The sequence below is a fragment of the Anoplopoma fimbria genome, chromosome 15, assembly GCF_027596085.1.
Source record: "Anoplopoma fimbria isolate UVic2021 breed Golden Eagle Sablefish chromosome 15, Afim_UVic_2022, whole genome shotgun sequence".
In the NCBI taxonomy this organism is placed as follows: Eukaryota; Metazoa; Chordata; class Actinopteri; order Perciformes; family Anoplopomatidae; genus Anoplopoma; species Anoplopoma fimbria.
The window spans coordinates 2353160-2369733 of NC_072463.1; the positions used below are offsets into that span (position 1 = coordinate 2353160).

Here is a 16574-nt window from a genome sequence, read left to right on the forward strand (position 1 = left end):
ATGCAAAAAATAACCTTTTCCTGTTTTTTCAAAATAAAACACTTGTTTGCATGAACAGTTTCAAGAAGCAGTGTTGTGTGTTTAACCTACAGATACGACTTAATGAGTTGCATGCAGCCTTCACCTCTAACCAGACGACGGTTCACCAGATAGTTAATGGGTTCAGTGGAACCCCGGACCTTAACACACAGCTACAGGTACCGTTTCCATGGAGATACTTCACTTTAATAAGCTCCTCATATTCTGAGGGATTTGAGTGAACCGCTGCTGATGTCTGATGGTTTAATCAATTGATTGACTCTAGCTATTTTGATAATTACTTCTCTGGTTCTTACTTCTCAAAAGTGAGAGTATTTAGTTTTTCTCTGTTTCATATCATTGAAATAAATTTGATTTAGTGTATTAAATTTGAATTCAACTGAATATTTGAAGATGTTGCATTAGACGTTATGAAAATGACTAAATCGGTAGAATTTTAGTTTAAACTTAAATTGAAAAGTAATTGTTAGTAGCAGCGTTTGATGGTTTTAGGTTTCAGCCGTTCTCTTTAACACTCGATACAAAGAGAACAGTAACAGACATTATTAGCAGAACTCAAACCTAAAAGGTCAAAGGTCAGGAATATAGTCTACCTTTCTGCTTTATGTCTAGAGATTGCATTTTATCTATAAGTTAGCAAAAGTTTAATATAAAGCTGTCAAAAGGAAAAATACTATGAGTCACATTTTGCTTTCCCAACTTAGAGATACTGAAATGGTTCTTTATATAAACAACGAGAGAAAAAGGATGATAAACGTAGATTTATGAGGTAAAACCCTTCTGGAGTTTATTTATTACCTTCACAGTTAGGAACAGAGGAACAGCCAGAAAAGCAGATGTTTTCAGACGAGATTTAACAAGTTAAAGGTGTGTGTGTGTGTGTGTGTGTGTGTGTGTGTGTGTGTGTGTGTGTGTGTGTGTGTGTGTGTGTGTGTGTGTGTGTGTGTGTGTGTGTGTGTGTGTGTATTTTCCAGGCTCTGGTTGAGATGCAGGAGTCTCTGCAGCAGCAGGTGGAGCAGGTGAGCTCTCTGCTGGAGGAGGCTGAGCGACACCACCTGCCTGCCTCCCTCATGCAGCAGGCCTCACAGCTGCAGGTATGCTAGCTGCCATACGTCATATCTGGAAAGCACAAAGACATTTTGGAAACTTACTTCCCAAAGATAATCCTAAATAACCAGGTGATTCAGTTGCATGTTTAAATCTTTGTTTCCCTCCTGTGTGCAGGATGAGCTGGACGGCTCTCTGGGTGGTGTTCGCTCCCGCTGTGAGGAGCTGAAGACCAGTGTGGAGCTGCAGCAGCAGTACGAGCGGCTGGTCCACAGCCTGGAGGAGCTTCTGGCTCTGGGCTCAGAACGCCTCGCCCAGCGGCCTGACACCGAGCTGCACAGCAGAGCTCAGCTCCAGCAGCAGCTCAGCAGTCACACGGTAACATCTGCCGGATACAGAAGAGACAATAAAGTTACTTTTGTATCTAAATATCATCTTTAATAGTATGTACCCTCTCTGTTATCAGAAGTTCTTCCAGTTCCTGGGCCACCATTTGAAGATCCTGCAGCAGCTGACCAAGAGAGTCCCAGAGAGCGCCCTCCAGAGGTGGGAGGGTGTAGTGATGGGCCTGCAGGACGAGGTGGTTCGACTGCAGCAGCAGGGACTGGAGAAAGGGACCAGGATGCAGGAAACGCTACAGGTAGAGCATCAACATACAGTGTATTTAACTGACGAGGAGGTAAGATGAAATAAAGCAATAAAGGATTATTTAAACAGTGCAAGAGTTAGATTCTAAGAGAGCAGAATGGATTTTCCCACAAGTGCATGAATGGATCAAAATCAAACTCATTTGCAAAACAGTAAAAAATTCAGTTCCAGAAATGCCTCTTCTCTTCTGGATCATCAAAATGTAATCTGCAGATCTTTCAACCAATACTTCTCTGTTCACCAAAGTTATTAACTTTTGCAGACACACATATGCACATATTTATTTAAATCAGTTGCGAATTTAAAGAATCACTAAAAAGCAATCGCAGAATTGATTTGAAAAGACAGAGACGTCTCTTCTGACCCTCATCGCCTCTCTCCATCCGTCTCAGGTGTGGTCGCAGTGGGAGGAGGACAGCGCCTGGTCAGACTCCCTGCTGAGAGCCATTGAGACTTCGTTTCCCAAGATGCACGAGGGGGGTAACTCTGAGAATCAGATATCAGAGAGGCTCTCTGTTTACCAGGTAATTTTTTTATTATTAGTACATATGTTCTTTTCTGACTGTCCGGGGATGATTGTGATCTTTCATCAAGCAGCCGACCGGAGGACGGAGCGCATTTTGCAATGTTCCATTCTGCTCATTTGGAGACTCTACTTTGTGCATTGGACTCAAAACCTAATTGGCTCAATTAAATACAAGCAAATGGGTTGTTTTCTGTCAGGGGAACACGATGTTCCTCGGCTTCGATGTGAGTTATTAGCCGAGCGGAGGCCTCCAACTGGAATTCATTTTGGTTCGTGTTCTGTGTGGCTCTGCTGTGGGATTGGAAATGTGTCTCTTATTCATCTGAAATGTGCCAGAAGGTGCAGCAGCTCGCTCAGTGGTCAACAAAGTGTGTGTAGAGGTGAAGACTTCAGAGCTCGGCCAGCTGTTTCTAAGCTAAGCTGTCATCTAACGCTCATAAAGTAAGCGGATAAGCGTTTATAAAGCGTTGTCTTTCTGACAGGAGCAGCGTGGGGTTCTGGAGCAGAACGAGGCCCGGTTCAGTCGGATGCTGGAGGCGGGGCTCTGGCTGCAGGTGGAGGGCTGCAGACGGGTGGGTGTGTCCACCAGCGAGATGGAGGCCCGATGGAGAGGCCTGCACAAGAAGGTGGAGCAACAACGCACCGATGAAGAGAGGAGCAGGAAGCTGAGGAGCAGGTGAGAGACTTTCACTGCAAAACTAGAACTTTCTCCGACTAAATAAGTTTTTACTTTTTTATTTTTCATTGAAATGTTGGAATGAAATTATTCTCCATATTTCTGACTGGTTGAAATATTTATTCTTGATTATTGGTATACTTTTTTAGCTGGGTGGGTCATATTTGTGATATGACCATAGTAAAATATTAATTAAAATATTTTTAAATAATAAAATATAATAGAAAAACTTGATACGAATGGTAAAGTCTAAATATATATATTATATATATGTAAAAATGTTCAGGGAATATAAATTCTTCTAAAAACTCCCAAATATATATATATATATATATATATATATATATATATATATATATATATATATATATATATATATATACAAGCAACCTTTCTGAAGTATAGTTTGCTTTAATCACAATAAATAAATACAAATTATTCAGACAAAATGTTATTCAGGTAGGTTGCTTAATTAAAATGGGCTATTTTACACCAATAAACAAGTTTTTTCTTGTATCTTTTATACAATAGACAGTCCAAATTAATTTAAATCCTAAAACAATGTTTACCTTTAAATAGAAAATTAATATTATATCCTAAACATTGTTTTGTTGTTTTTTTTATATATATATATATACATTACCGTTTGCTTTAACAAAATAAATGAACATAATTTTTGCATAAATTCTGCTTAAATAAATTGTACTTTTTTTCCACCATTAAACAGGTTTTCTCGTGACTCGGCTGTGCTAACTGACTGGGTGGGCCGGGCCAGAGAGCTCATTGACAAATACAGTCGGCTCTCAGCTGAGGAGGAGATGGATGAAGAGCAGAGGCGTGACCACTTCCTCCAGTCTGTGGTGAGAAGGAGACTCCAACCAACTCACTCACTGTTCATAAGCAACTCCACTGACAAAAACACTCATTTAAACCTGCACATATGCGTAATCATCAGTGCATTTCCAGTTTAATTAAATGATGAATCTCTTTTTCATTTATAAGTTACAAGTTTGTTTTTTTGCATTTTTTTAATAAATAACATCATTTTAAGTTACCTTTCATATTGTAAAGATAAAGACTTCCTGAAGCTATTTCATTAACTGCAACAGTCCTAACTGCACATTTAAATGCTTCTTGAGCACCCTCTTGTAATTGCAAATGGCAACATTTTCGTTTTTATTAAAACATCAATTGTATTTTTTTTTATCATTTTTGCAATTGTGGGGAAACAAATATAACAAAAAACATTTCTATTTTTAGGCTTTGACCAAAGAGTTGGAGGCCAAATCTGGACTGAAGGTGTCTGTGATCGGTGCTGGAACCCAGCTGGTCTCCCATAGACATCTAGAGGACAAAGAGAGTTCACTATCTCAGCCTTCAGACCCGGATCTCTGCTCCGTCCAGTCCCAGCTCAGACAGATAGAGCTGGACTGGTCCAGTCTGCAGGCCGATGTTCCTGTCGTCCAACAAGCTCTGCATAAGGTCAGGAGATTCTACAACTCATTCTACTTTGTTACAGAGGCCGAGAAGTTTTGAAACAAATGCATAAGCCGGTACGCAAATAGCTCTGGAGAGCAGCTGTGGTGCCTGAACCAGTCTGGATCAAGTCACACACAAATCTAACTGGGTTGCAATAAGCGCCGATTCCCTGTGATCGATTTTGCAAAAGCACATCTGGAACAAACCTTGCAATATTCAGCAGGTTTCAAAGTCAACCTCTGCTGCTTTTGCATTTATTTGACACTTCTCGGCCACCGTAGTATGCGTCTTTCATATCGTTGATGGTTTTCTTAGCCTTTCCTACTTTTTCTGAACATTAATTTACTTTTTACTGTATTATTTTAATTAAAATAACAAAAAGAATGGAGGTTTTTGTCCTTATGTGTTTCTAAATATCAAAATGTGGACCAATGTTTGCTTCTCCGTGCTCACATATGTCGTGTAGAGCGGTTCGGTATTTCAGAACCAACGCTGCTGTCTTCCTGTCACCAATTAGTTGTGATCCCCGTCGTGCAGCACAATACCATCCTCAGGAGCATTCTCGCCCTTATCGGTGTGAAACCATTCTCCTCTGTCTGTCTGTCTGTCTGTCTGTCTGTCTGTCTGTCTGTCTGTCTGTCTGTCTGCCTGTCTGTCTGTCTGTCTGTCTGTCTGTCTGGATCTCCTCTTTCTTCTGCTCTACTTCCCTCTCTCTTCCGATCTTCCAAAACTCCTCTCTTCCTCTTCCTCATACCCCCCTCATCTTCTCTTCCTGCTGTTCTCATTATTTTCCATCCTCACCTCTATTTTCTCCTCTGATTCACAGCCTTTTCTCTCCCCTCTCTCACCCACAGTTTGCACTCTCACTCACCTCATTTTCAAGTTAATTCTCAACCTTATTTCAGATGAATTCATCTCATAGTTCTCTCACAAATAAACAAGTAAAGACACAATTTAGAAAGAAAACCTAAAGCTTTAAATTTCAAAACCAGCCCAGATATGTGCAGACTCATACGTTACAAAAATCTAATATTTGACCTCAGAGCACAGCCATTTAGAGAATAAAAACATTATTTAATTTGTTTTAATCTTCCTGAAGCTTACAGGTGGAGATAGTATCAGACTGGAACTATATTTTCCAAAAAGAGCAGAACATTTCTGGATTAGCTGAATCTGTTTTTGGTTTTTATGAGGAAGTGCAAAAAAGTGCTTTTTTTTGCCTCCTTCTCCTCAGCGATGGATAGAGACGTTGACCCAGCAGGGGGCGCTGCTGGAGCTGCAGGGCTGGGTGGAGGCTGCTGAGTCCCGTCTGGAGGAGCATCGCAGCAGAACCAACCAAACCTCCTCCACCAACGCTGATCTGAGTCAGCTCCTGAAATACTGCAAGGTAGAGAAGAGCCGAGTGACAGAACCATTGTGCTCTAATGTCCTTAATGCTAGAGTGTTTGTGGTGGGAGGCTTTTAGTGCACTCATTTAAGTGCAATCTTGATTTCCTGGTAGAAGTCGTGTATAACTTCCATTTTCCTCAGGAGTGTCAGACAGAGATGGCCATCCATCAGGCCACACTGGACTACGTGAGCCAGCCGTTACAGACCTGCAGTACTGAGGACGGACAGAGGTGGCGCAGTGAACACAACCGGTTTGCAGAAGAGCAGGGTCAGCTCAACCATCAGTGGCTCAGTCTGCAGGAAACACTCAACTCTCAGGTCAGAAAACAAACAAATAAAGGTCTACTTATCGGCTTTTTTTTCTGGAACTTTCAACTTTCAAAGACATCCTCAAAAAGTCCTTCACCCTGAGAAGAAATATATCTGACCTGTTGTTGTTGTTGTTTGTGGTGTTCAGCTCCAGGAGGTGGAGCAGGAGCTGAGGAGCAGAGTGGAGCGGGAGGCCCGACTGCAGCAGATCAACAGCTGGATCACAGATCAGAACCTCTGGATGGACTCGGCTCAGAAACCCAGCAGCCGGACGGAGCTGCAGAGGAGCATCAACACCTGCCAGGTCTGTCAGAACAGTCAGAACACCTGAACCAAAGCTGCTGCTTCAGGTTTGAATATTTCATTTGTGAAGCACCACATAGCTCAAAGGACTTTCCTTGTTTCTTTGTGTGTGTGTCAGGATCTTGAGGAGAAAATCAGGCAGAAGTCTGCAGCTCTTCAGGAGTTAAGGGACAGACTTGATGGAGGTGGAGGAGAAAACAGCGGCTGTCATTTCATCTCTCAGACGGATAAATCCATCCAGGCCTGTGCAGCTCTCACACAGCAGGTAAAAGATGCTGAGTAAAGCTTTGATTTAGTTCGAGACTCTTTGAATTTGTTCATTTATAAAACTGTCTTTGGTTTTGATTTCAATATAGCCACAACTAGAAAAGATGTGAGGTTTTGTCCACCAGATTTAACTTCTTTTTTTCTCCGTATTATCGGAACAACCTGTCTGTTCTTTAACAGCATGACTCAGTAATGAAGAGGCTGATTCAGGCCCAGCAGCTGTGGGACTGTGTCCAGAAGCGACTGAGTCAGATGATGCAGAAAACAGCGACGGCATCTCAGACTCTGGATCATCACAGCGGCCCTCCGCTCTGCCTGCAGGAGCACAGAGATATCCACGAAAAGCTGCAGGTAGAGGAGGACTGGTGCACCAGCTTGTTCTGGAGTAGATAAAGTTGGACAATACTTTGCATGCAAAAAAGCCTCTGAGGTTTCTGATTTGTTTGTGTCGGATGCAGCTTCTTCATGAGGAGTCAGAAGCTTCAGAGACAGAGTGGGACGAAGTGAGTCAAAGCACCTCCTCCCTCAGAGACACCGTCAGTCCTGGTGCTGCTGCCGTCCTCACAGAGCAGCTGGACAGACGGAGAGACAGGTGAGACAGACGGCAACCAAACCCACAAACATGGAGTCTACCACCGGTCTTCTGGTTGAAAGTCCTGTTTGTTGGACCAATCCAACTCCCCTCCCTTCTACCAATAGTCGTCTTTTTGAAAACGAATAGATTGCATAACGAACTGATACTGGGCTCTACAGTCACACTTCTTAATCAACCAATCTCCCTCCAGTTGGACGGCGGTGTCCACAGCGTTGGACCAGCGTCTCCAGAGGAGTCGGGGCGTCCTTCAGGTGTGGGAGGTCTACGACCGGCTGGCTGCGTCTTCCTCCCAGACGCTGCAGACGCTGCAGAGCGACGTCAGGTCTTCACTGAGAGGAGCGGCTGCAGACGATGACACTGTGGAGCAGATCGCTGAGAAGATACACCATGTTCAGGTGAGGAAATCAAGAAAAACAGGAAGTGAACATCAAAATCCATATCCTGTCTGAATCTACTGAATCCTTTCCTCCAAATATGCCTTTGCGTTTATGTTTTTAGAAGGAAGTTTTTGTTTTGTTTTGATATTTCCCCTTTTTTTTGATTAAAAAAAACAATTGCTTGTAACTGTTTTAGACGGATAACACCTTAAAAGTTCATTCTTGACCTTTTGAAAAAGAATCTCAAAACAAGATCCCCTTTTTTTGCCTTTTCTGGAGCTTTCAACTGCATCTCACTGACTTCCTTTAGAGGATGGGGTTTGCAATGACAACTAAGACATCTTTACCCCCTGAGGAAGACGGTAGGATGTGGTTGAAAGTCCTGCACAAAGATAGTAAGGGACCTTGAGTTCTTATTTTTTAAATCACATTAATAGATTTTGTTTTTCAAATAGCACTTGAACCTGTAATTTCAAAGCATTTACCTCATTAACAGAGCTTAAGGTTTGAGCTGTTTTTATGCTCATTCACTTCCCCAATTCTATTTCTATTTGTTCATTTCTCACTAGTTCTACTTCTTGAGCTGGCAAATATTAAATGAAATATAAATCCAGCCCTCCAGTTTCAGAACAATCTCAAGTCACTACTCCAGTCCTCTTATTCCTTCACCTAAATGTGTATCCCTGTTCGTCCCGGTCCACCTCTGCTCCCCAGAGTCTCCTGGAGAGGACAGACACTCTGCAGACCGACCTGCAGGGGGTGCTGGAGGCCTCCAAGGACTTAAGTGGCCACCTGGAACCTTCAGCTGCCGGTCTGGTCCAATCAGAGAGCCGGCTGCTGTCACGTGGTGTTCATCAGCTCAGTCAGAGGCTGACGAGGAGGCGGAGTCAGCTGCAGGTACAACCAACATGAATTAATGAGTCTATTTATAGGAGGTGGAGACAGTGTTTGATGTGAGGTCGTCATGGAAACAGGTTCTTCTGCTGGAAAAATCCAATAGTTGTTACTTTTTGCTCTTTAAGCCTTTTACTGTAACCTGCTGCTGTTTTGTTTTGTTTGCTTTGTCACCATTTTCATTACATAACCCAATTTTTTTTTTAATTACTTTATGATTATTATGTTCCATTGTTTTGTCATTTAAGTTTTTAATTAACTTTTAAACATAAAGGCACACAAGTTGCTACATGAGTAATAAGTAACAGAACTAATGGAAGAAAACAAAATAAATCTGGGCACAAAATGAGCTACAAATACAGTAAAAACAAACAAACTGTAACAGTGAACTGAAAGGAAATAAATAAACAGATACAGGGGCACCATGTATCAATACATGGGTTTGCATATATTCCTTAAAAAAAATATATATTATCTGATTTCCTGTTAGGTTCCTTCCTTTATAAACATCTGAAACTTAGATCAAACTTCATAAAACTTTACTTGGTAATTTATAATAGAGCTTCAACAGAGGCGATTTGTCTGTCATCAGTTTTAGACCTGGTTTTCTCTGGCTCTTCCACTGATGGAGAACAATCTTTGAAGCGTAAATTGAAGCCTGACAGTGCAAAGTTCAAAGATATATTAAGGTTTACATGGTGGCAGAAGACCATAATAATTAAAACAGCTGTGGAGATTCTGGCAATGCAACCACTCACTGAAGGAGAAACACATTTAAAATTCCAACAATAGTTTCAACCATGGATCTATTTATTTAAACTGTGTATAAATAAACCTGTGGACCATTTTGTAATGTGTCAATTTGCCCATCCAACATCTGCCACCATATTATTGTTTATAAAAATGTTATAACATGTAAAGTTTTTCACGTTTCTTCTGCTCTAGTACACATTCTAAGACCTCCTCTGTGATGTTTTCAGAGGACTCATTACCTGTGCATTGTGTAACCTTCCACCTGCGTGCACTCAGTGTCCCAGTGACCTATAAATCAGGAGCCAGATGGCGGCGTGTCATGTGTCTCCTCTGCTTGCAGGAGGAGCTCGAGCGGCTGCAGGAGTTTGGAACCGTCCTGGAGTCTCTGGAGGGAAAGCTGGAGCTTTGGCAGGAGCGTCTGCAGGAGGAGGCGGCTCGGACAGCGGAGCAGGTGAGACGGGGGAGAGGACTTTATGAATGAATGCAGTGCTGCTGATTCTCCTCTGGTTTAATCCACTGAGCAGGTGACTTCTGGATTTGGCATTTGGTTAAATATTTTGTAGCTGCAAATGTTTTATTTGGACAAGTTGGAAATTAGAGGTTTTGGAGCAGTTTGTAAAAGGATTGAGTATTGTTTTATAACTGTTTTTGGTACAAATCAACGTGTTTTTGCGTTTTCTAAAAACAAGTATATATATTTTTTTTATGATTTTAGGGATTTCAGTGTCTCAAATTAGGATACTTCATGATCATTTCTACAAAATCTGTCCAAACAATCTCAGCACAAAGTCCATTTAATAGCTACGCCTGGAGCTTTTGTATCACAAGATCCTCATTTTCAGTCTTTTTGTAATTGTAGATGTTCAAATTCCCATTTTTTTGTGAGAACTTAAAGGACTTCTTATCTATGTTTGTGTACAGAATGCAATTTAAATCTCAGTTTATTTATATTCTATTCTCTAAGACCTAATGACGCGTGAAATGGACAATATTTCTCTGTAGATTTAATGTTAAATATAGGTATTATTGGTAGTGACTTCAGGCCATGAATAAGGAGTTTGTCTCCACCTTGGAGGAGAATTTACAGAACAATGAGTGGAGAAGAACTAGAGAAGTGAATGCAGCAGAGGAGCACATGTGTGGATCATGTAGTGTTCCTGTGTGCAGTAGTCCAGACTGTTGTGATCCCATGTGACCACCATATGTTTCCAGTCCGGCCTCCTGGAGCTGAGCGGCCTCTCTGCTGACCTGGACGTTCTGAACGAGCAGAGCTGCAGCTTGTCGCTCGGTGACGCCGCGGCACGACGCCTGAGACGCCTCAACCAGCGCTGGGCCGACGCCTCCGCCAGAGCCGAGGAGGCCTGCAGGTCAGATCTGAGATCAGTGCACGGATATATGAACCAGAGGGGTGAGGAGGGAGTGGTTGTGGGAGAGGAGAAACAATATATGGAAGCAAATGGTGACACATACAGAATCTATTTATGGCTCCTAAAGGTGTTTTTAGTTTTATACAACAAATACCACAAATTGCTTCTAGTCTGAATGATTGTAATATTTATGTGTAGTTTAAAACGAGGATATTGATCAGTGACAGCGGATTCAGGATCATTTACCCTGGAGCAAACACTGAAAACTTTCTGGTGCTACATTTTGTTTCAATACAAGAGACAAGACACTCTTAATAAATCTAAAAAAGTATCATGTTAAAAGGCTAAAAACCTTGTTGTCGTGGTAACGAGAGAATACAGAGGAGGTAGTCGTGTAACAATTCACCTAAATTGCGGTTTGATTCAGTACGTGACAGTGAAATTTGTATAAAATGAAACATTAAAGTACAGTTTTCCTTTTATTTTTAATTTTTATTTTGATTGTTTCCTTTGTTTACATTCAAAAAGACCAATGCATTTTATAGATGAATAAAATAATGTACATATTACAAATAAAATAGATATAATTAATACAAAATAAAGACCTAAAACCCAAAACAGCAGGTACAAAAAAAAGTCAATTAAAAAAATACACAAAAATAAATAATAATAATATGATATAAAATAAACACATAAAAGTGTAAAGAGTAGTTGTGCACTGTAGGTTTGATTTTACATCATGAATACATCAGAATAAACTCCTTTATCTGTGTTAGAAATGGCTCCCAGATTTCTGTATAGCTGTCCATTTATTCTAGAAGAGGCTGTTTCTGATAGGACTGTGGACCAATCAGAGAAGGTCGGGTTGTTCTCCTCCATCCAGTGCCTTAGTCTGACTCCCAGCGGTAGCAACCTCTAGCACGCCAGTTTCTATTGTACCCTAAAATCCATTGAAGTTAAAGTGTTGATCTCTAACCGTGTTTGTTGTCGTTGTGTTTGCAGTGAGCTGCAGGCGGAGGCCCTGAGGCGGCAGAGCTTCCAGCAGAAGTGTGAGAGCTGGATGTCTTTCCTGCAGAGGATGGAGGACAGCCTGGCTGTGGACGTCTCCGGCTCGTACATCGGCCTCAGACAGCAGCTCTGCACACACAAGGTACCGTGTTCGATTCACACACACACACACACACACACACACACACACACACACACACACACACACACACACACACACACACACACACACACACACACTCAACAAAAACACACACACACAGGTGTTAACCCTGATCTCTCCTGGTGTTTCAGCGGTTTCAGGCCGAGCAGTCCACCGGTCACCAGATCCTTCACTCTGTCATCACTGAAGCTCTGCATCTGCTGCAGAAGGGAGAGGTGGAGGACAGGTAAGATAAAACAAGATAAAAGATAAAGGGGGCGGGGCTAACACAGTGTCTTACCTGCGTTTAAATGTGTCCAGGAGTGACTTCGTCCTGAAGCTGGCCCAGCTCAGGGAGCACTGGCAGGGCGCGGTGCAGCGGGCCGACCAGCGGCACTCCCTGGTGGAGGGGCTGGTGAAGCACTGGCACCTGTACAGCCACAGCCTGAGGAAGCTGCAGAGGTTCCTGTCCGAGACGCAGACGCTCCTCCCCCCCGCAGGACCCGCCCACTGCAGCCTGCAGCAGCTACGGCGCTCCCTGCAGGACCTCCAGGTGAGACGGAGGGCACAAAGGCGAGGATAGGGAATCTAGAGTGAACTCAAAACAGGGAAAATGAAATTCTGAATTTTGTGATGGATTTAAGGGACATTCATTTATTTATAATAGCGTCATAAGAAACTGCGTCGTGACAAACCCTCTTTGCATTTAATGGAAGATTTCAAGTTTTCTGAGATGAAAAATAACAATAAACATCAAAGACTGAATATTCTTTTGTAAATAAACAGAAGTCTATAAAACAGATGAGTTATTATCGTGTTGGATTTTTTTTCCAACCAGATTTCTTTTTTTGTTTAGAGAGTATGAATAAAAAAATGTTTAGTATTTATTCTCTTTATTTTCTACCCAAGATCTTCCTCATTGTTGATTTTGATTTTTTTTTATTATTTTTTTACTATGTCTCTTGTTTGCACTATCCTCTCTGCTGCTGTAATCCTGCAAATTTCCCCGCTGCGGGACTAATAAAGGATTATCTTATTTTATCTTATCTTATTGTCATTTTACCTTTTGTAAAATGGAATAAATAATGTAATCTTAGGTAAAGAGGTTAAAATGAAAAGCCTAAAGTATCCTTTACATTTTCTACTACCTCCTCATTTGCAAGTGCATGAATAATGTTATTTCTGTTATTCATGTTTTTCCATCTTTAATATAATTCACAAAATAAAAACTGAATACATAAATTTAATATGTGTATCGGTATGCATGTGTGTAAATGCATAAACATGATAAAGATGAGATTCATGTTTTAAATGTGAAACTGTTCAGACTTTACAGAAACAACCAATCACTTTTACTCTACAATTTTTCAGGACTGTAAAAGAGAGTTGATGGACTATAAAACGGTTGTTTATTCGGATTATGATCATGAATGATCTTAATACGAATCAACAACCATTTTATAGTCATCACTGCAGGCAGAAAACAAAACCGCTTCCTCTGAGCTGATAGGAGATTTAAGAGAAAGAACCCACTGCTGCTGATTACATTTACAATCAAAAGACCAGACAGAAGAGGAAGAGTGTTTCCTCTCTGATTATTTGATTACCATGAAAAGAAGAGATGAGATTTGAACTGATTGTGAGTGAAGATACAATAAACTGCTCCTCAATAAAAGGCACCAGTAAGCCCTTCACTAACAAAGATCACAGCTCATTCTCTCCTTTCCTTTTTAAAAAAAATAAATCCTCTTTCAGCACACAGAGCTGTTGTTCCAGAGGTATCAGTGCAGCTTCATCCACACTCTGGAAGTGGGCCGCCAGCTCTTCTCCATGGGGGACGAGGAGACCCAGACCGGGCTGCAGACAGACCTGGCAACCCTGCAGGAGGAGTGGGACAACCTGCACAGCCTGCTGGGCCGGAGGACGGAGCTCACCGAGGCCATCGTCAAGGTACTCTATCGCTCCGTGTCAGGCTCACTGGATTCTATGAAATGTTTCCACTGTGACAGTCAGGATTCTCCACTGTCTTTACCTTTGTTTGCTGCCTGTTTTGGTTTTTATTGGGGCCTGACTTGGTTTTAAATGACCTTATTTGGATTTGATGTGGGCTATAACACCAAGGTCCTGATCTTGGAGTGAGCCTGAAATCAATCAGTTTTAATGGTCTGCTGTCAAGGCAGAGAGTAGAACATCTGGTGCTGCTCGAAAACACTGTTTCCTTCTGCTTTACTCTGACTTATATCATAGTGAGTTTGACATTTGGGGGGTTTTGGACTGATGGTTGGACTGTAATACAGGCTCTCTGTTTTCTGACATTTTATAGACAAATTATTAATTGTTTAATGGGAAAAATGTATCAAAAATAAATTGTCAGTTGCAGCCCTAATTACATTTTTGCAATAACAACCCTCTGTAATTGATGTTTTGATTTTGAGCGTTTCTAATCCATCTATTTTTGTCTTATTTTCAATATCTCTTCTTCTCTCTATCTTTAATGTCTCTTTTTGAAGTAGTTGTATGTTTCTTTGTGGCCATGTTGAGTCTCTTTGAAGTAGTTTTGGTCTTTTTGTTGTGTTTTTGTGTCTCTTTGTGGTAGTTTAATGTTTTTTCTTGTGGTCATTTTGTGTCTCAGAACTTGTTTCTCCCCTTTTCATAATCGTCGTGAGTCTCTTTGTGTCTCTTCGTAGTCTCTTTGTGTCTCTTTGTAGTTGTTTTGTGTCTCTTTGTAGTTGTTTGTGTCTCTTTGTGGTCATTTTGAGTCTCGTCCTGGTTGATACGTTTCTCTTTGAGTGATATTTTGGATTTGAACTGTAATCCATCGGTCCCCTTTAGCCTCTGACAGCTTCTGTTTCCCTGACAAGTTAATCCAATCTGCTCTAATTAATGACAGTGGTCTGTTTAGGAAGTCACAGACAAAGGAGTGTAACGGCCCTCTGGTCACTCCCAAAGCCAATCAGCTGTTTAAGAACCCAGAGCACTGATCTGCATGATTAATACCTCTTTAAAATGTTTGTTTTTGTTTATCGTGTCTCAGAACTGGGATCTGTGCGAGGCCGGACTAGCAGACCGCATGCTGCAGCTGAAGGACGTGAAGACCAGAATGAACCAGTCGATGCCAGAGTTCGACGATGAGCTGCTGAGTGTCGAGAAATACAACAAGGTACGTCTGCAAACAGATGGTCATATTAATGAAATACATTTTGAATTGTTCTGTGCACTGGCAGAGATTTTGTTTGTGCTAAACACTCAGTGGAGGTTCAGAGCCACTCTGCAGGCAGCAGTGCTCTCATTGGCTGAGTTAAACCTCAGTGGGCGGAGCCATCGATAGTTTGAAGAAGGTTTTTAAGATGGTTCAGAATTATTAACATTTCATCAAATTTACCAGGATTTAGTTTTTTTTAAAGCATGAAACAGAGAAAATTTACGTGTTTGCAAAAATGTCAAGCTACTCTTCTTTCGGGTTTAAACTCTTTTGTGCATTGATTGTATTGGGATTATTATTATGTATTAGTATTATTTTGAACTGACCCCAAGGACTTAAAAGACAAGAGTCTAATATATCAATACATATATCATTTTTAATGTTAATAAACCGTCATAAATGCCCCTTTTTTTAAAATATACAAACTAAAAATAATGACTGTCATTATTTTTAAAAATATTTTTAAAAATAATGACAGAAAGATACTTTATTGCTCTCAAGGGAAATGTATGCATCTAGTAGCATAATATTAGACACATTGCAAATTTCCCTGCTGCGAGACTAATAAAGAATGATCTAATCTTATCTAATCTTATTTTATACAAAACACACACACACACACACACACAGGAACAAAGATGGAGGTAATGCAGACGTAGACGTTTGATCAGGTCATCAGGAAACAGTAGAAGAACAACAAACAGACTCGTAGCTTCTCTTTGTTCCAGGGGAGCAAAGCCAAGTTTGGAACAGGTTTGACTCAACAAACCCTCTCTGACCCATCACAGCCCTGATCCTCCCCTCCTCCTCCTCTCTCACCCCTCCCCCGGCCCCGGCCTGCAGCCTGTGGCCCTTAATCCTCTCTCTGGGCGGAGAGAAAAGAGAAAAGAGAAAAGAGTGTCAGGGAGAGAAAGAGAAAGGGGCCGGACAGAGAGAGAGACATTTAGGGGGTTCAGTGTTTGAGAGACAGAGAGAGAGAGAGAGAGAGACACACAGAGTGAGTTGAGGGGGGTCTCTGACAGTTTGTTGTGCCGGTCGGTGTGTTATGGTATGCAGGAGAACGAGGACTCGCTGGAGGACTGGGCTGAGAGCCTGACAGAGCTGAGCACCATGAAGACGGATCTGTCCCAGTACATCATCGCCGACGACGTCCTGCTGCTGCAGGAGCAGGTGGAGCACCTGCACCGTCAGTGGGAGGAACTCTGCCTCAAGGTGAGACTGATGACAAACTACAGCTGAACACAGACGGGACGCAGGTTTGATCAAGTATCTGAGGTCGTCCTCCAATCACAAGCTGCTTCTGCTGTTTAAATGCTTTTATTTTGACCTGATGTTTAAAAAATGTTCTTTAAGTGTAATGTGTGATCCGGCTTGAATCATATACAGTTAAATCACACAGTGAAGTGAACTTAAGAGAATGTTTGTGCAGAGTTTCATAGAAAGTCTTGATGAAATTTTTTGTCTTCCTTTGGGACCCATTTTTAACACCTTATCATGCAGTTTCCTTAAATATTCCCTTTAAGGATCTTTAAGGTTGTAAAAATCTGCTTATT

At 41.5% G+C, this 16574-nt stretch overlaps 1 protein-coding gene across 1 annotated transcript in view; it reads left to right on the forward strand.

The window, feature by feature from the left end:
- Nucleotides 1-1073: 1073 nt before the first annotated feature.
- Nucleotides 1074-16574, forward strand: part of LOC129103677 (nesprin-2-like) — a 44206-nt gene continuing 28705 nt past the window's right edge. The window contains exons 1-23 of the mRNA XM_054614259.1: nt 1074-1133; nt 1264-1464; nt 1553-1726; nt 2127-2258; nt 2743-2936; nt 3664-3796; nt 4197-4418; nt 5650-5802; nt 5946-6122; nt 6262-6417; nt 6535-6681; nt 6864-7034; nt 7142-7275; nt 7469-7673; nt 8370-8552; nt 9643-9753; nt 10515-10669; nt 11672-11819; nt 11972-12066; nt 12141-12372; nt 13575-13769; nt 14854-14979; nt 16078-16233. Coding sequence (XP_054470234.1) covers nt 1110-1133; nt 1264-1464; nt 1553-1726; nt 2127-2258; nt 2743-2936; nt 3664-3796; nt 4197-4418; nt 5650-5802; nt 5946-6122; nt 6262-6417; nt 6535-6681; nt 6864-7034; nt 7142-7275; nt 7469-7673; nt 8370-8552; nt 9643-9753; nt 10515-10669; nt 11672-11819; nt 11972-12066; nt 12141-12372; nt 13575-13769; nt 14854-14979; nt 16078-16233 — 3624 coding nt within the window. The 5' untranslated portion in view covers nt 1074-1109. The remainder of the gene's footprint in view (nt 1134-1263; nt 1465-1552; nt 1727-2126; nt 2259-2742; nt 2937-3663; nt 3797-4196; nt 4419-5649; nt 5803-5945; nt 6123-6261; nt 6418-6534; nt 6682-6863; nt 7035-7141; nt 7276-7468; nt 7674-8369; nt 8553-9642; nt 9754-10514; nt 10670-11671; nt 11820-11971; nt 12067-12140; nt 12373-13574; nt 13770-14853; nt 14980-16077; nt 16234-16574) is intronic.